Source organism: Grammomys surdaster, unplaced genomic scaffold, assembly GCF_004785775.1.
Source record: "Grammomys surdaster isolate TR1022 unplaced genomic scaffold, NIH_TR_1.0 126219, whole genome shotgun sequence".
Classification (NCBI taxonomy): domain Eukaryota; kingdom Metazoa; phylum Chordata; class Mammalia; order Rodentia; family Muridae; genus Grammomys; species Grammomys surdaster.
Window position 1 is genome coordinate 5,228,293 of NW_021621022.1, and position 19,907 is coordinate 5,248,199.

The following is a 19,907-nucleotide window of genomic DNA, read 5'->3' on the forward strand; positions in this document are numbered from 1 at the left end:
ATCTCTGTTCCCCAACACTTCGTTAGTACAAATCCACTTCTAGTAACTATTAGTAACTACTAGTAACTATTACCTCCCAGTCCATAGCCCACTCCCCTTTCTCTCTCAGTCTCTCCTATTTTGCTATGGAGCACAAAGGGGGTGCGGGGTGTGTGTGTGTCTTAGAAGGCTTGCCAGAGAATCAACAGGTCCTGCATACAAAAGAAGAATTCCTGTAGGCAAACAGATAAACAAACAAAAAAATACCACACTGTGGCCCTATCTCAGTAATTCATCAGGTAAAATGGAGGATTCTGAGCAGTCTTGCTGCAAATGAATCTGTTCATGATTTTCAGGAAGGGCTGACGGAGGTGTGTTCTAGGGATAGAACCTAAGGTCTTCCAATTATAAGCCAGTGCCCTGTCACTGAGCTACTATCCAGTGCTCAGCATTGTTTAACCAAGCATTTCCCAAGCTTCTTTGAGCATAAGTCTCTTCTCTGAGCCTGCCTCCTTCCTTTTCTTTCCCTCTGGTTCTATCTCCTCTTCCCTCCTTTTCTCTCTCCCTCCTTTCCTCTCTCTATCCCTTCCTGCCTTCCTTTCTATAGTACCAGAGATAGAAGCCAGGATCTTGTGCACACCAGGTGTGTAATCTATTACACCATATCCCAAGCCCCAGGGCAAACTCCTTGCAGAACACTGTATGCTATTTTAAAATACAAATGTAGTTACTAAGCTTGAAAATAAGACAGATAAGCGGATAAATAAAAAAATCTGAGGTCTTTTTTCTCCTGTGGAAAATTGGCAGCTCTAACCACCAATGGTTTCAGATTCTGAGACCTACTATGTGCTAGGTACTCCTAATCTATCATTTCAAGTCCTTACAGCCAAGCAACAGGTGTGCATGATCCCCTTGGAGGAAATCTGCACACTGATTCCTTAAGCATTCAGATCCAAGCCCACATAAGCCATCCAGATGGAGCCTCACATGACTGCTAGTCCAGGTGGTTTTAAAGTCACAGCCTGTAATAACAGGATGGCATTAGAAGGTTACATTTCGACAGTCGAAAACACTGCAAGCAGGAAAAAGCAAAAGGCTTGGGTATAAGTTCCAAGAAGAGAGTTATGTCACTCTTTTGTTATCCATTCTGTCCCTGTGCCCCTCCAGAGAATTCTTCAGACACTCATAGCCATTCCTAAGCTTGGGTTCATTGGCCTTTCCTGAAGCCTGTTGTACATTTTGCCCTTAAATAACTACAGAGCCATCACACCACCTCATGAAGATTTCTCTGCTTAAGAACTATGTGTGGTAGCTTGAATATGTATAATGCTAGCACTTGGGTAGCTGAGGTATGGCATTCATAAGTTCAAGATTAGTCTGTGCTACAGAGTGACTATGAAGCCAGCCCGCCCTATGCAGTGAGACCCTGTTTAGAAACCAAACCAAGCAAACAACTATATGCTGATCCCTATCTCCCATCTAACTCCAGACTCCCAAGCCAAATGCTCTACACCTTCATTATGTGTGACCATCTCTCCTTCAGATACTTAGAAATACAGCTTGTGCCACATTTGAAATCTGTTTATGCACTAAGACAGCCTTCCAGCCATTCTCCACCATTTCTTCCCCATGGACAGCGGTGCCCTGACTTCAGTCCCGTCTGTCCTCCAGCACATCCACAGAGCACATCCTAGCGGGAACAGCTGAAGACTGTTCATTTGTCATCAAAATTGGGCAGTAGGATGCTCCCTACCCTCACAACTTGGAAATCATGTTAGCTTTTAGAAATCAAACAAGTTGAGTTGGCAGTGGGTGGCATTAGGTATGTGCAAAAATGGGACACCCAAAGAAGACTTGAGTGTCAGCAGAGGCCGGAGGAAAGGGCCCCTTAATCTCTGCACACACTCACACTCTCATCAGAAAGCACATGAGAAGCAAGTGGGACCCTAATCAGATCAGCTATGGGAAACAGGAGTCTACCCCACCACAGCAATAATGCTAACTGAAAGAGACAGCATGCTCGTCAATACATCCTGTTCTGGTGTGTGAGCTGTAGTGTGTACTGTGTAAGATACAGCACAGTGACCTGGCAGCCAGGGCCACCACAGCGCTGGTGAAAGAAGTCACCAGTGGAAATAGTTTTTTGAGATGTTAGAAGGGTTAGTGACACAAAGCCAGTTTAGCTCCCTTGGACCTGGGAAGACTTCCCCCAAGTACCCAATTCCTTTGCTCAAATTATGAGCTTTCCAGAGCAATCTTCTGAGGGACATCATGAAGGAGGGTTCGGGAAGAGAATGGGTATGTCCTCATTGTGTCTCCTCATGGGAGAATTCAATAGCATGTATGTTGAGAAACTGACCACAGGGATTCACATAGTAAGTGTTCAGTAAAGGCAAGTTAAAACAGGCCAGTATATTGTAACGCTGCATGCACAGCTGGAGAAGGCTGGTGCATCAAGGTGAAAATACCTCTCTTGATGCCAACCTCTGTCCTGCCCAGGCAATGCCAGAAGTTGCTAGGTTCAAGAAAGGTTGCCCATCTGTCCAGGAAGTGGAAGGAGGAGCAGAGCAGCTGAGGAACAGAGTCTTCCACACTTACCTGGATCTCTGTCTGCACTGTGCATTTCACAAGCTTGAAGTTCTTCCCTGGGTTGAAGCTGTTACTGTAGAAACAGACCTTGAGGATGCGCACGTCTTCCTTCTCCACATCCACCGGCACCACCACCATGGGCTCTGGGGGGCCCTCGGGCCGGCGTAAAGTGCCCACTTTTACACGGCTCAGGGGCTCAGACACCCCAGACATCCTCTCAGACAGCAACTAGGACCGGCACATCGCAGTTCTGAGAAGACAACAGAGAGACAGCCACAGAGTGAGCTCTTGCAAGCCACATGCCTCATCCACCCACAAGATCCACAACTGATACAACAGCTCCTTCTCTTAATCCTGAAAACTCCCTGCAAAGGCCTCCAGCTGCCTCCACCAGGAGGCTGTGGTGCATGGGAGCCAGTGGGGAAAACATCCAGGTATATAATCTCGCTCGCTCGCAAGTACACAAGCCCTGTCTTCTGGCCCTATTTCCTTCCCTGTTCTCCTCACTGGCTCCCAGGCAAGAGGCCCACACTTAGCACATGAGGCAGCTGTGAGAGGAGGCGGCTGTGGCATGACACAGCAGAGCAGAAAAAGCAGGGAGTGCGGCTGTGATAAATAGAAGGGAAACAGCAGTGAAGAGGAAAATCTGAGAAGAACTTGGGGATCAGTGGCCCCAAAGGAATGAATAGGGAAGATGATGAAGATCATCTCCAGATCAGGTCCAGGTCATTAGCTTAGCTGGTCTGCCCACAACCTCAGTACTAGCTAGAGTTTTCAAGTTGGAGGCCTGGACCTCTGAGGAACTCACCAGGTAGAGTATCAGGTATCACAGAAAGATAGGCCAAGAGAAAAGTCTCTTGGCTATTTTCCCTCCCACCTCCCGCTGCTGTTTAGGGTGGAAAGTTGTTTTGCAAAACAGATGGAGCTAGTCTGGGCTTCTGCACGCTGCCTAGCCTGACACAGGAGTAAACTAAGAATCCTTGTAATCTGTAATTCAGTATGTATCTCAGCTGCCTTCACCTAGCCTCTGCATCCAACCGAACTATCAAGGACTGACTTCCTTCTGATCTAAAGCACTAAAGCAGGGGATTAGGCTTCTGAGATGGCTCAGCAGAGAGATGCCTGGCCATCCCACAAACTCCATCCTCAATCCCACAAGGTGGCAGGAGAGAACTTACTCCAGGGAGTAGTTTGTACTCCACATGGGTGCCTGCACATGCACATGTGCATGGGTACACACACACACACACACACACAGATAAAAAAATACATAAATAAAAGCATACAATCATAAAATGGGGGAATGTCCAAAAGAAGTGAGGAAAGTTGTAGTTATTCATTGGCAACACCAGCTGAGGGTTGTACAGGGTTCACCAGTGTAGCCCCAAGCCCTGCCCTCCTTGCTGGCATTGATTGTGTCTTTGGTAAGGATTAGATGGTCTTAATTTCCAAGAATTTTTTCTAACGATCACCCCTTAAACTTGGTTCTGATGGCTCACACCTGTTATTTCAGCACTTGGGAAGCTGAGGAAGGATTGCCATAACGGTGAGGCCAGCCTGATCTACACAGCAAGACTTTGTCTCAAAACAAAAACTATCCAGCTAGTTCTAGAATGAGCTAAGCCCTAGGTCTGAGACTTACTAGAGATAAAAGGTGTGCCTTCTCATGTGTGTGTGGTTTTAGGGGGCGGGAGGAAATTCCTACACCAGGAATCAGGAAGCAAAATGATGGAGCTGGCAGAGTCACAATACAAATATGGAGTCAAGTATTTCAAAAGCAGAACACAGCCTATGATTGTTTATTTATACTGATCCAGATACCAGGGAAGATTTGAAAAGTCATCACTCTAAGGAACTATTCCTTTAAAACAAAACAATAAAGTAGTGGCTGGGAAGATGGCTCAGTCCATAAAGTACAAAGACCTGAGTTCAGATCCCCAGTAACCTCATAAAATCCAGGTGAGATGATGTGCTCCTATAACCCCAGCATTGGGGGGGGGGTGTGGAGAGGAAAAGGTGGGTCTCAGAGCTCGCTGGTCAATCTAGTTGAATCCATGAGCTCTCAGTTCCACAAGAGTTTTATCCCTCCAAGAATAAAATGGAGACTGAATGAGGAAGACATTCAAATTTTATCTCTGACCTCTACCTGTGTGCACACACTCTTCACATGTGCATGTGTGTATACCCACACAACAACAACAGCGACAACAACAATAACAACGACAACAACAATAACAACGACAACAAAGGAGATATGTTTTAGTAAGGAACGAAAGAGGTAAGAATTCAAGCAGGAAGAGGATTTGTCTCTTAGGTGGGGCAGGCAGTAAGAGGAGCACAAGGCTGAGCTCACAAGGGTGAGTGCATCTTGGGACTAGACTGACAGAGGAGGACATGTGTTCTAGAAGTCTATTTGAATTTGTATACCTGTCTCTATCTCTATACTTCTTTCTATGTACACCTTTCTCTTATGTATATTTCTCTCTATGTATTCTCTCTCTCTCTCTCTCTCTCTCTCTCTCTCTCTCTCTCTCTCTCTCTCTCTCTCTCTTTCTGCATAACACTCTATGTATACTGGGCCCTAGTGTTCTACCCTACAGTAACACTCCCTATGAGCACTTCTTGATCTATAGGAATTCAGAAGTCATTTGAGGGGAATCTGCAGGAAGCACCCACAGGAGTGTAGAACAAGGTGGCACTGCAGGAAAGACAGGCAAAAAGAGGCCTGTGTGCTGAGTACCGAAACTTGGGCAAGCCCAGTTTCAATCTTCAGGGAACTGGAGGGGATTGGACAGCCCAGGATGAACCATATCTCACTCAGAGAGAGGGAGAGCTGGAAGTATTTCTATTCCACTTCCTATGCTCAGTGTTCCCGGCAGTTCTTGCCAGTTCTACACAAGGGAGATGTCAGAAAGCCTTTAGGCAAAGATGCAGAGCCAGCAGCTGGGAGATGAGGGAGAAAACTGAAGTGGCAAGGCCTGAGGGGACCCAGGAGGGATGATAGCAATGGTACTTTAGGTCTGGGAAGATGAGGGGGGTACTTTGTCCCTAAATAGCATAGTCCTAGTCAGCAGCACAAACAAGCAACTGCATATAAACCAGTACGTGCTAGCCTGCTGGCTTGAGGATTTGCTGGTCTGGTAGGCTTCTGTTTGTGTGTGGTAATTTGTACACAAGGGTTTCACAAAGATGGATTCTGAGACAGGCATCTGAAGGGGGAAGTGGAGTGATCTATGACATGTAACCCCAGGGACTTGACCTTATCTGCAGTGGACTGCATGCATGTATCCCTTGATAGTCATATGCTCAAATTTTAACCCCCAAGCTGCTGGCATGAGAGGGTAGAAATGTTGAGATACAGAGCCCCAATGAGTGGCTTTAGAGTCCTTTTAAAAGGGACCCAAGAGAGCTTTATCACCTTCCTTTTGTTATAGCAATATGTACCTGGGAAGCAGCCTTATCCAGACCTGACCATGCTGATGCCTTGATCTTGCCTTTTAGCCTCCAAATGCTTTTTGTTTGGAAGCCAACTCGGTTCTGGTGCTTTGTTATAGCAACACAAACCAATTGAAACAGAAATGCTAGTGTTCTAACAGTGAAGGCCAATGGCTGGACCCATAAGTGACCATTGGGAGACCTGGCACAGCAATGATGCTGTGTCATGCTGTTGGGAACACAGACTCAAAGCTAGAAAGGACATTAAACCCACATCCAGTTTACAAAAGACGACTCCCCCCAGCCCCGCATCCATAATGAAGAAAGCAGGGTGTGTGTGACAGTCTTTGGTGATCCCATCGGGTGCCCCTCCAGTCTAGGTAGCATCTTCATTCAGAGGGCTGCATTATCAGCAGGCACAACCTAGACACCCCAAATGCCCCTGAAATGCTGGACAAGTATGAGAGAATATTTAAATAGGCCTAATGTATGGGTAAAGTTCAAGATCTAACAGTGAGGACTGGGGAACACTCCATGGTCATTTGTCATGTGCCACTGAGTGCTGAGGAATGTGGAGGCAGCAATCCCTGCTTGAAGATAAAGCAGAAGGTTGAAGCCTGTGCCTAGACAGCCAGGGCAAAGTGTCAGGGACTTAGGAATGAGACCTTCAGATGGTCTTGAGCCTGTGCTGTTACGGCTGCTCCTATAGCAGAGTTTTGCTTTCCATTCAAAACACAGAGACACTGAGAAAGCTACAATAAAAATGTAGGGGAACGTGAACGAGGCAGCCCGTCAGTCCCTTACCACACCATCCAGGGATCCTCCCCTTGGTATTTACCTAAAGTATTTGAAAATTTAACAGCCACGCCAACACCTGCTCACGGAGGTTAAAGGCAGTCTTATCTGTAATTGCTAAAATATGGAAACAGCCGAGATGAATGGATATGCAAATTGGTATCCACATAGTAAATTCTTACTCACACTGAAGAGAATTGTGGGCTGGGTAAAGGCGGCACAGAGCTGGCCATGCAAGCATGTAGACCCAAGCAAGCCCTATCCCCAGAACTCATGTTGTTGCTGCTGCTGTTGTTTTAATAGCCACGTGTGGTGCCGTTCATTTATAATGCCATTGTTAGGGAAGGCAGAGACAGGGAGATACCTGGACCACACAGGCCTACCTGGTGAGCTCCAGGTCCATGAGAGTTGTTCCAAAGAAGGTAGGTTATACTCCATTGTTAGGACCCAAGACTGCTCTCAAGCCTGCATATGCGCGTGTGTATTGGTGCATGCATACTCCCACCCAGATGTGCTACCCTCATGTATAGCAACACATTTGCAAACACACATGCACACAGGCAAGCATGCATGCACAAAGAGAGAAGAGTTGTCAAGCTGTGAACTACACAGACGAACCTAAAGTGATTATAGTTTTTTCTTTGAGATAGGGTTTCAGTATATATGTCAACCTGGCCTCAAATTCAGAGATCCACCTGTCTTGGCCTCCCGAGTATTGAGATTCAAGGTGCGGACCCCATATAAAGGTAAATGAATATTTTTAAGTAAAAGAGGAGTCTATGTACATCCTGTGTGGTTCCAATTGTGGAAAAACAAAAGTTTAAAGACAGTTTTAAGGCCAGGAGTTGCCGTGAGGAGAGGGGGATGGGTTAATGGAGAGCACAGAGTATGCTCAGACAATGGAAATGTTCACTGTGATTCCATAACGGTAGGCAAGGATCTTCATACTCCTGTCAGCCTTGTAGACAGCACAGAAAGGATAAACTCTGATGTTAAATGACAGAGAAGGCCACAATGCTCTCAGTATGGGGTTGAAAATGAGAGAAGCTATGCATGCGACGGTGGGTGGCATTATGGGAATTCTTTGCATTTCCCGTCATTTTGCTGTAAGCCTAAAACTACTCTTAAAAGCAGGTATGTATAGGCATAATCATATGCATGTGTATATGTATGTGTATATATGTATGTATGTGTTTACGTGTGCATGTATTGTGTATACCCGCAAGTATAACAATGAGAAACTACAACCTGATATACTTGGGAGCCCCACCCATCTCCCAACCTGACCAAACAGTGTCTAGCACAGTGAGCATCCTGTCTCCAAATCCTGACCATGACCAAATACTAATGGTCTACCTCTGAGCAACAGCAGCCCTCACAGGCTGACAAGTCAGTCATTGCCTGTAAGCACAGAGGATGTGGACTTCTTATCTCCAGCAGCTTCCCCTAGCCCAGTGAGTTCATGGCCCATGGGGCACTGACAGAAACATGTTAGCAAAGTCATTCTGGTCACCCACGATCCACTTTTACCTTTAGCCTGATGTGGGCACCTCAGTCCTGGGGAAAACATATTTGCAGGAAAAATTGGCAGAATGGCTATAGAGTCTAGAAAAATCTTAACACACACACACACACACACAGAGGCAGGCAGTATTGCCCCAAGCATAGGGTCACATAAAACTCAGTAACATATGTGCCAGGCAGCATTTACCAGCCCACACACAATTCTGAACTTCCATGGAGACTGTCTCCACTAGTCCTATAAGAACTAAGAATGAAAACATAGAATTTGAGTGTGAAGACTCCAGCCCATAAGGCAGTGCCCATATCTCTAGTAACACATGAAACCTGCCCAGACTCCCCTACATAGACAGCAATCTGCAATGAACTACCCAAACTCTCTGAAGCAGAGTTACCGGAAGGTAGTGTTTAGGAAAGCCTGTCGCCTGTCTCTATGATCTGAGAGTCACCTAGATTCTCCAGTCTTTTGCCTCACTCTGCCTGTGACCCTGTTCCAGAACAACAACAACAAAAAAAAATCTCCAAGATCTAGTGCAAACAGCTTAACTTTTCCTAGCCTCTTTTTCTCCACCTACAACATGGGACAATAATACCCTGCTTACCTTCTAGAAGCCTTGTGAAGGGAAAGAAGGAAACAAAGTCCATTAGTAGTAATAAGTCACAAAGGGAAATCCCTCCCTGGCTATGGCTTGTCTATATTCCAAAATTGTACGTGACCACCACATTCCCATAGTTTGTTTATCTGCCAAGTGCGCTTATTTATTTATTTATTTATTATTTTTAATAAGGGAAAGTGTTTGTCTTCGACCTTTCCCACCTGTGGTGCAGATATTCCCATCATGGCTGATTTCAAGCTACCAGTGTGTACCACTGAATTCCAAGTCAGAATGAGGTGAGGACCAACAAACTGGCAGCTCCTAGTACTAGCGAAGGGACTTGCCTGCACTTCCTGGTCATTTGAATGTCTCATCTGTAGCTTTAGCCTGTTTCTGGCTTTCACCCATTGAAAGTTCTCTGATCCTCAGTTCATGAGCCCAAACCCTACCCTTTTCTCCAGACTTGGCTCTCCCAGCACTGGTGACAACTCCACCCTGTATCCTAGTCTGCCCTTGGCCCTCCAAGTGCTGCCCAAGGCATGTCCATACCATGGTACCAGTGAACCCTTGGCTCTGAGCCACTGTGGGCTTCAGTGTACTTCTTAGGCCCCAGAACTGCCCAGGCCACTGGAAAAGAATAACAAACACAAGGAAATGGGCCCAAATTAAAACAGGAAACATTTTGATTGGCTACAAGAACTTCTTGGCTCAAGCTTTCAAAGGGTACTCCAGGGGCCTATTGAGTCTTTGAGTTCCTAATAATCTTCTGGAAGAAATTCAATTATGCTCTTCCTGAAGGGCAAGTCATCTACCTGCCCAAAGGAGGTGGGACTGAGATAGGATTTAAATCTCTTCCAGACAACTCAGCCATACTACCCAGCTCTGCACTCCCAGCCTGAGGAATGTTCTAGGGATCATCACAGGGAAAGAAAGTCCTTTGTCGGGTGGATATTGTAAGACAGTGTCCTCTCTTATGGAACATATACTACTATGTATCAGGGAGTTCACACAATAACCTGATTTCCCAGAATAATTCTGCAGATGGGAATTGCCCTCATGTACTACGAGAAGAAACTGAGGCCTACAGAGGTCAGCTTTTCCAGGCCACAGAGCCAGTAAGTGGCCAAGACTTGAGGCTTCCATGATGCCTGACTCCAAAGTCCACGGTGAATGATATCCCAGTGATGTGGGGCAGTGGCCCTGGAGACAAGTTTGAAACCCACATCTGAATGAGTCAAATGGGTAAAGCATTCATCTTCCTGACATCATACAAACCGCGCTGCTGACTAACACCCGTTACCAAAGCTACCAGGTTGATGTCAGCATCCACTGCTCTTAGAGAGGGCTGGGTATTAAGGCCCAACCACTGACTGGCTCTGATGGTTAGAGATGGAGGTTGCGTGAATCAGAGTTTCCAAATTGTGGTTGGTAGACAGATGGTGGCCTTGACAATGTTTTCATGTGTCTACCACAAAATCTGATATATAAGGATCATGCAGAAAACTCATGCTGTAGCCCAGTGAATTCGATCCTGGTTTTGTTCTGTTTTGAGTTTTTTGCTTTTACTTTTTCTGAGACAGGGTCTCACGTATCAAAGATGGCCTTGAGGTTGCTATGCAGTTTCAGGTAACCTTGAATTCTCTTTTAGAGTTAGGCGTGTGTGGATACACCTCTCTGTGGGAGTTACACACGTATGAGTGTGCAGGTGAGCATATGTATTTGGATACATGCACTCAGAGTGGGACATTGGAAGTCTTCCTCATTTATTCTCTTCCTTAGTGCCTTGAGGTGAAGCCTCACAAAACCAAAAACTCACATCAGCCAGCCTAACTGTCCAGTGAACTCTTGGGACACACAATCTCTACCCTCAATGCTGTCATTACAGATACACGAAGTCTCTGTCCCTCGGTGTGGTTACAGTCACACACACTCATGCTCAGCTCTCACAAGGGTGCTGGGGATTCAAACTCAAGTCCTCATGTAGACACAGCAAATGCTCTTCCACTGAGCCATCGCCCAGCTCCTGACCTTGGACTTGGTTCTTCTGGCTCCAACTCTCAAATGCTGGGAGTACAGGTGTATGTCTGCATGGCTTTGTTTGTTTGAGATGTATTCTGGAATGTATACAAGGCCCAGTCTAGCCCTGGCCTTCCACTCTCTCCTGCTCGCCCTTCTGAGTCTGGCAGTTAGGGGTATTGGCTGTCACTCCCAGTGTTGACTGTATTCAGTTTGTAAGACATCCTTTTGTTCTCGAATCACACACTCTCTTCTGTATTACAATGCTCGTTCCTTTATGAAATGCCAGCAGTAACTTTTGACAATTTTGATCTGAGGTCTCTGCAGCTTATCAGCTATGCCACCGGGACCAGGTGACTATTTTAGGTCCATTTTCTCTATTGAGACATGAAGCTGATTTTATCTATCTACAGAATCTTTCTTAAGAGCCATGTTGTTTATTTGTTTGTTTGTTTGTGCCTGGGAATTAGCTAAAGAAAGAACTGGAAAGCTAATTTAACAGCAAAGCCAGGTTTTCAAAGCCCTCCTCAGCAGTAAATGTGGTGGCCTCTGCAGCCCGGTCTGTCTCTCCAGCCCAAAGACTGCCTTTATAACCAAGATTGCCTTCCTGTCCATCTGTTCACCTGGAAAGCCTCCCCCACCCCAAGTTCCCACTCTGCCCACACAAGTTCCCCTGCCTGACCTGAGAATACAGAAGAAGCATGTTCCATGGAAGGAAGCCCCACTGGAGAGAGCCCAAGCGCCAGCCACTCAGACCAACAGAAGTCAGAATGTCACGAGAGGCACACTTTGTTTCCACTCTGTCTCTGAGTCACTTCCCCTGGCTGTTTCCACATCAACAAAATGGGGAAGGCAGGCCTTTCCTATCTCAGGGCCTGCTGGGCACAGGCACTTAACTAATTGCAATGACCTTGCAGTCTTGGGGAGCCATTTCTGAGCTCCTGGACCCAGCTGTGCTCCAGGATTCATGCTGCACCTGCTGACTTGGTCCTTCCAGCCCCCAGGCTCCTGTGGGGCCAGCATTCTCCAGCTCTGGGACCCCCCAACCTGTCATTTGGTTAATCTCTTCCCTTCTTTCCAGGCAAAGGAATGAACCCGGAAGGTTGTGATTATTGCCAGCTATAATTCAGGGTAATTCAAAAAGCATTTGAGACTCTACCACATTTTCTGCTCCCCACCCCCGCACCCATTACCCACTTGGAGCCTTCTGTTACCAACACCTGCCTCCCTACAGGTCAGCTGGCTCCTGAAGAGCTGAAAGCACCAGAAACTCAGGGTTTTACCTTCCTGCTAAGGAAGCCTCTGTTCTCCCCGTTGGTTCAAGGCTTGGTCCTTGCTGCTGGCCAGATTCATACCCCTCCTGTTTGACCTTTGGGTTCCACTGCTTTCCACAATCTCTAGGACTCATGGTGGCCCATGTGACCCCACCACTGAGACAGAGGTGGAAAGAATATAAATTTCAGGTCAGACTGAGCTATGGAGTAAGACCTTCCTTTTTAAGACAATCCCTCTCAAGCCAAGCAGGGGCTGGAGAGAGCCCAGTTGGTATCTACTGTACAAGCATTAAGATCTGAGTTCAATCCCCAGCGCCGAAGTAAAAATCACACACACACACACACACACACACACACACACACACACACACACATTAAAATTCTAGCGCTGGGAAGACAGAGATAGGAAGATCCTGGGACCCACAGCTCAGCCTAATCATCGAATTCTAGTAGGAGACCCTGTCTCAAAAATTCAAGGTTGGATAGTTCCTGTAGAGTGACATCTGTGGCTCACCTCCAGATGCTACATGCCTGTTTGTACAGGCACACACAGCTGTACACATGTGCACAGAGACCAAACACAAACACCAAAATAACAGTAACAATAAGGATAATGAATTCTAAAAATCGCAATTCCTTCATTCCCTATTTGCCATTTCATGAATGGTATTTAGCTGGTATTTTTCTTTTCTCTCTTCTCTCATCTTCTCTTCCTCCTTCTTCCCTTCCCCCTCTGCCTCCCTTCTCCTTCTCTCCACTTTTCTAAATTTCTGGAGCCATACCAGAGCTTGATGAAGAGAATTTCTATCCAACAGAGATCCATAATCCAAAAGAAAGTATTCAGTGCATGCTTGTGTGTGTGTGTTCATGTATGTGAGCATGAACACATACACACACACACACACACACACACACACACAGACAGACACACACCAGTCATAGCATGATATGGGCCCCAAAGTGTCCTTAAGTGTACTGCTGGACAAACACTGAGCTCAGGAAAGTATGACCCGTAAGAACAGGAAATGAAATGACACAGTAACTGGGCTGGGGATAAGTGTGGGAGAGGGGTCACTGAGAAACAAGACCAGAAGATGGCAAGGTGTTATTAAAGAATTTGAACTTCATATGGCGGGGGGGGGGGAAGCTTTTATTTTTAATAACTATAACCTGGTAATAAGGTGACTCACTGTATGACCTCAGAGGCAGCAGGGCTGGTTAGGATAAAGCCTGGTGAGTGTTCAGCTCCTGGCGGCACGCAGGGACACCTTGGTTCATAGCATGTGCCAGTTTCTCTGGTGTTTCCATCATGGCCAATTTCAACCACTGGTATGATCTCTCAGATGGCAGAGAAATGGCCACTGGCTCACGAGGAGTCTTGAGACAGGGGATGGCCACAGCCTTCCTGTCTGGATAGTGTGAGAGTCGAGGCAAGGAGGATGGTTTTCACAATTACAGGCTCCTAGCCCACCTGTGACGTTTGACCCCCACCCTACTTCACTCAGTAGTTTCTCCACCTAGTCCGGCAAGAGAGAAAAGTGCCAGGTTCGTGGAAGCAGGGGGCAGGCCATGTGCCTTCTTCAGAGGAGCTAGCTTCCCCCCTGAGCTGGAAGACCTTTCAGAACCCACACTCTCTGACATCTGTCAGCCCAAGCTTAATTCTCCCCTGACTGCTCCACTTCCAATCATGTGGGACACACAATTGCTGTTTGGGTAGGGAAGCCTGGAGCCATATGCAACCAGGGCTTTGTTTGGGCATTTGACTGAGTTCTCCGCTCATACTCTTGAGAGGTTAATGAGCAGGCCAGATGATAAGCAGGGGAAGTCATAAGTTTTCAAACAGCTCTTATTGGTCAAATGCCCATGAGAATGTAGCAGGGGGAAGGAAGACCAGTGTTCTAGCTGTCCCTGTCCATGCCTTCAACTCCATATAGAGAGCTTATAGTTACAGAATAAGATGTATTAAGTTGAGACTTGGAGAAAATGGATCAGCCAATACTGTATGTGCCTTGCATATATGAGGATCCAGTTTACTCCTCAGAACCCAATAGAAAAAAAACAAACTGAACCAAACCAAACCAAACCAGGTGTGGTGGCATGGTCTTGTAATATCATTGTTGTAGAGGTAGATAGGCAGACCAGCCATCCTAGATTAGTTAGTGAGTTCCAACCAATGAGAGATTCTGTCTCAAAAAAAAAAAAAGCTAGACAGCACATGGAGAATGATACCTGAGGTGGTCAAGTTTTCACCCCTATTTCCAACTCTCTCTCTCTCTCTCTCTCTCTCTCTCTCTCTCTCTCTCTCTCTCTCTCTCTCTCTCAAAATCTTCAGACTTGTGAGACAAAGCAAGTTTAACTTGTGAAATGGGATAACTTCTTCTTACAGACAAAACATTAAAAAATTATGCTGGGCATCATAGCACTCATCTGTAACCCCAGCACTCAAGAAACAGATGTAGGCTTAACAGATTTTCAAGTTGAGGCTAGATTGTGCTACATAAAAATATCCTACCATGAACAGAAAAGTAAGTAAAGGCTTCCCCTCGTGGGATGGGGTAGACTGGACGTAGCAGCTTCAAGGCTTAAAAACTTGGACTCCTACTATCTGTAATATAACTCACTGTTAGTTAAAGTAATGTGGTCCATCAGAAGTTAATGCATAGTTACACTGTCTAGAAAACTCCTAAAAATTCCCCCCTGGGCTTTGTACACATGTGGCTATAGATAGGTTCTGCTCATTAAGGGCCACAGGTTTTGAGGGTCTGTGTTCCAGGGTGAGGGACCTCCCCCGACACAGAGTCCAAAGTTCTAGATCCCCAAGCCCAGGGGAGAAGTAAGGCTCGGGAAGACAAGATGGAGTGTCGATGTCAGATGGGTGCAGGGCTGCATGAGTCCTCATCACCCATCAACCCATAGGTCCAAGGCTAGGAGTAGTTTCATCTTGCTAGGGCCAAGCTGAACGCTCATGGAGGAACTATAGCTGGCAGGTTTTTGGGGGTCCTCTAGATGCTGAGTGAGTAGACAATGGCATGGGGTGTTTGGAGAGGCTTTAGTAGTGATGTTCGATCTAGCTCTGCTACCCTGCTTGAGTTTCGGGCTGTATGTGGGAAATCTGCCCTAGCTACCATGCCTGGAGTGATTGGCTCTGAGTAAGATCCAGAAGCTCCCTTGGGTCCCAAACCCCAGGTACCGGCTGCCTCTTGGTCCTGCTGACTTGTCTCTCCTAACCCTCAGCCACTTAATTTTCTCTGTTGTTCCCTTGAACACACGGAAGCTGTTGACGAATCCTTTTCTTTGCTGTGCCAAGCCAGCTCAAAAGCAAATCAGTGGATAAGGGCAAGGTGTCCCAAGGAGCCAACTGTCCTTCCTCCCTCTTTTGTCATCCACAGGAACAGACCTGATTTTATTTATTTATTTATTTATTTAAAGGAAATGAAAAAAGAACCAACTTCACATTGCATCAGCTTGATCCATAAACTAAGTAATCATGGAGAAAAAAAATGGACCCATTCCTCTAGCCAAGATTTAAACAGTGGCTGAAGGAAGGAGGAGAAGAGTCTTTATATTTACATGCAAGCATCCTTCAGTGTCTGCAAGGAACTCATTGTAAGACCTTACAGATGTCAACATCTAAGCGTGTTCCAGCCCCTCCTGTTAACAACATGGCACTTCTATCTAGCCTGTGCACATCCTCCTGTAGGTGCTATACTTAACCCAAGATAATTAATATACTTAATATACAAATGGTTATTTTTATACTATTACTTTAGAAAATGATAAGAGTCTGTAAAGATTCAGGGCAGATAGAATGTGTTTCAAGTATTTACCATCTTTGGTTGGTAAACACTTAGAGGAGGAGCCTTCCAGTCTGTGCGGGGTTCCCTCTTTTCATGTCTTTGCTCTCACTACTTTGCTGAAGTCCTCAAGGCAGATGTTTCTCCCGCTCTGAACATAAGGAAAGTTGACGGAACCAGCCACCTTAGTGTCCCCTTTCTTAAGAGGCAGAAGCTGGATGAGAACTTAATTTTCCTTCTTAACCAACACACCTAGTCCATACACAGCCTAAGCTCTGCAGCTCTGGATGTGTTCATGTGTCAAAAGGTAACTCAGATGCACATTGCTTTTCTGACCCGTCTCCCAGATATGACTTCTTAAACAAAAATTCCATTGCTAAGTTCATCTGTTGCTAGCTATGCAGCCCTGAAAGGAATGTAGGCCTTCAGCAGAGTGGTGTGTGTAGTAAGATGAATACACAGAATTTTATTTAAGGGAATCTAATGAGATTCACATATTTAATTTAAAAATGGTAATTAAAAAGAAAACCCAATGGACTGGAGAGCTGGTGGTTTAGAGTACAGGCTGCTCTTCTAGAGGACTTGGGTTCAATTCCCAGCACCCACATGGTGGCTCACGCCCATCTGTAACTTTAGTTCCAGAGCTTCTGACACCCTCACAGATGTACATGCAGTTAAAAAGAAAAAAAAATGTTCATAACATGAAATTAAAACTTTTTTAAAAAAGAGAAAACCCAAGTACTCAAAAAACAACAACAACAAAAACACCAAAAAACCAAACCCTATAAAGTATAAACACAAGACTTTCATCACAGACATCGCCCTCCCCATCCCACAAAAACATCCTCTTGAACAAGCTTCCACCTGCCAGCCTCCAATCTGCCAGTCTACAAATCCAGTCTATACCAAAGTTCTGCACTGTGTAAACAGACACTGAAACCATCAAACAGCATGATGCCCCATCTGTACACTACAGCAATCAGCCCTCGTTCTAATGTGAATCAACTAAAACAACAATCCAGATGCCCTGTCAAGCAAACAGGATGCCACCTGTGTGTGAAAAGACTTGGGAAATTAAAAATAGATGGAGAAACCCTTGTGGTTAAAAAATGCTAATAGAATCAACTTTAAGAAACCAACTTCAAACTCCTTAAAGGAGCCAAGAGACCCAGAGGGAAAACAAAAGAAGCTTACACTGATGGGTGGTGAGTTACTCAGAACTGGCTTTCTGGTGAGCAACTTTTGTAAACACTAAATAACTCACACCTGCTAACCTGGTTTGAGAAACACATCCCATGTCCTAGTTTCACTTCTATTGCTTTGATAAGAATGCTCTGACAAAAAGTGACTTCAGGGGAAAGTGGGTTTATTTGGTTTACGATTTCATGTCACTGTTCATTGTTGCAGAAAGTCAAGGCAGGAACTTAAAGAAGTGTCACAGGAACCATGAAAGATGCTGCTTGCTGACAGTCAGGTAGGCTCATGCTCAGCTAGTTTTCTTATACAGCTCAGGACCACCTGCCTAGGGAATGGTGCTGCCCACAGTGGGCTGTAAACAATCCCTGCAGACATGCCCCAGGCCAGTCTGTTCTAGGTGATTCCTCAAATGAGATTCCATTTCCAGATCTTTCTAGGTTGTATGTAGTTGAAGGTTAAGGCTAACCTGGACACCCCATGAGTCTGAGGTGAGGAAAATAGATCGTTTGTGCAAGGATGTTTACTGCTGTACTGTTTACCACAGGGAAATGATGAGAACCAGAACAAAAGGCTCCGAAGGCAATTTCAGCAGTATCAATAACATAGAGATGAACCGTGATAAAAATACAAGAGTAGTAGTACATGAAAAGATGTATATAAAAATGTTAAGCCACAGAGACTGGAATTTGCATACTGAATTTGTAACTACATAAAAACACACCCACATTTAGAATCCCATGCAGTTACACGATTTTAAGCTCTCTTGCTGCTATATTGGTTAAATGTATTTAAAGATATGTGCCGTCTGTCCCACATGCATAAAGCTTTGCCTCTTCCTGGAGCCCTCTTTCTTACAGTCTGACTTCCTGTATTCTCCACACAGACCATGGAGAGTGGCCAGTCTTCCTAGCACAAAGCCAGGCTAGGCAGCAAACAGCATTTCCGAATCCAATGCAAACTGAGGTCTGGTGTAAACAGTATAGACAGGCAACTGATACAATGTGGCAGGAGAGATGTGGGACATGGAAAGTCATCCTGGGCTCATATCAATGTCCTGAGAGATGAGTGTCTGACCATGTCTCAGGGTCCTTTACTGTCCTATGCCTTCTGTTCTCTCCAGCCTTGAGTTACTGAGCACTCACCCATCTCATCCTTCTGGCTCTCTGTGCTTCCTAAAAGAGTTGTTTCTGCAATAGCACAGGTAACAGAATCTTTCCCCTGTACTCCCATTACGGACAAGCAGTTGCACTCACAGGACAAGCCCATTATATCATAATAACAACCCAAAAGTACTATTACACACACACACACACACACACACACACACACACACACAACCACCACCACCAATATTATGCATGGAGCCATACATTGAGCCTGGACTTGAAACTGTATCTACTTAAGGTGTACAGTGTGATGTATTATGGCAGAGCTAACTGGCATACTCATCTATTTACATAGTTACCATCTGGCAGTGGGGACAGGGGGTGAGATATACTCCCAGTGACTATTAACCACAAGATACAAGACTAGTCACAGCTTGTTAGAGATCTAGAACTCATTCATTCTGTATCGCTGAAACTTTGTCTCCTTCTTTTCCAGCCTTTGACATCCTGGGTAACTCTAACACCTTCCCAGGAAGGCTAAGGAGCCACAGGCATGACCCTTATCTCTGCGGTGAGAACTCAATTTAGGAAACTAAACAGTGCACCAATCAGTGGGACCCCAGAACCCCCAGTTCCCAGGCCACACAACTCTCCTTGACAGTGTGGTGTTCATAAAAGCTGAGTTGTGACAGAGGTCAGCAGGTTACAGCTCAGAAATGCAGGCCTTCCTGGCTGTCAGAGGGCCCTGGTAGTTTCTATTTCAGTGTCTTGTTACTCAAGCCTTCTATTGGGAAGTGGGTACCAAGAAAAGAAACAGGTAGTTTCAGTTATTCAGAGCTCAGAAAATTTGGGGGAAATTTGCTCTTCTAAAACTCTAGCTATGAGAATTCAAAGTAGGCAGGAGGCAGATCTCAAAAGAGCAATCCCTTCCTCTCTCCTTCCCTCATGAGCTCTTCCACAGCAGGTTCCTGACTGCTGTTCCAACTGCAGCAGGACTTCTCATTCTCTGGTTGGAAACTCAAATAAAAGACCATGGGAAAACCCAACTGGAAAGCTTCACAGCATGGAGGAAGCAAAGAAGTCATGAAAGAAAATGGTCACATGGACCCAGAACCAAGCATAGGGGTGGGGAGCCAGGTGGCTAGGGGTGCACAGGAAAAAAATCTCCCAGGAGCAAAGTTCTACAAATGAGAGTTTGGAGAGAGAGAGAGAGAGAGAGAGAGAGAGAGAGAGAGAGAGAGAGAGCAATATATCAGAAAATGAAAAGAAAAAAAAAGAAAGAGAAGGGGAGGGAAGGGAAGGGAAGGGAAGGGAAGGGAAGGGAAGGGAAGGGAAGGGAACAGGAGGGAAGAAGGAAGAAGGAAAGGGAAAATGATAAGAAAACCAGTATGGTGTTTCCACTGGATTTCCATCCAACCAGGACCCACAGCCTCATTCAGAATCAACTCTAATCTATCCTGAAATGTAACTAATGAACAGACTAGATAGGTATCCTCTGTTACACTAATAAAAGATCTCAAAATTATCCATCGTTGTTATACAACTGCATTTCTATGTTTACAGCTAGAGTGTGAACTGAGAACAAATAGAGCCTCGAAGTCAGTT

The 19,907-nt window shown here is 45.6% G+C and overlaps 1 protein-coding gene across 3 annotated transcripts in view; it reads right to left on the bottom strand.

The window, feature by feature from the left end:
* Ptk2b (protein tyrosine kinase 2 beta) overlaps nt 1-19,907 on the bottom strand; it is a 119,870-nt gene that overhangs the window by 49,840 nt on the left and 50,123 nt on the right. For 2 of the 3 annotated variants that reach the window (XM_028758801.1, XM_028758799.1), the window contains exon 2: nt 2,578-2,818. In XM_028758801.1, coding sequence (XP_028614634.1) covers nt 2,578-2,781 — 204 coding nt within the window. In that variant the 5' untranslated portion in view covers nt 2,782-2,818. Of the gene's footprint in view, nt 1-2,577; nt 2,819-11,613; nt 11,631-19,907 lie in introns of those variants that run through there. The other variant, XM_028758800.1, reaches the window with a different exon arrangement.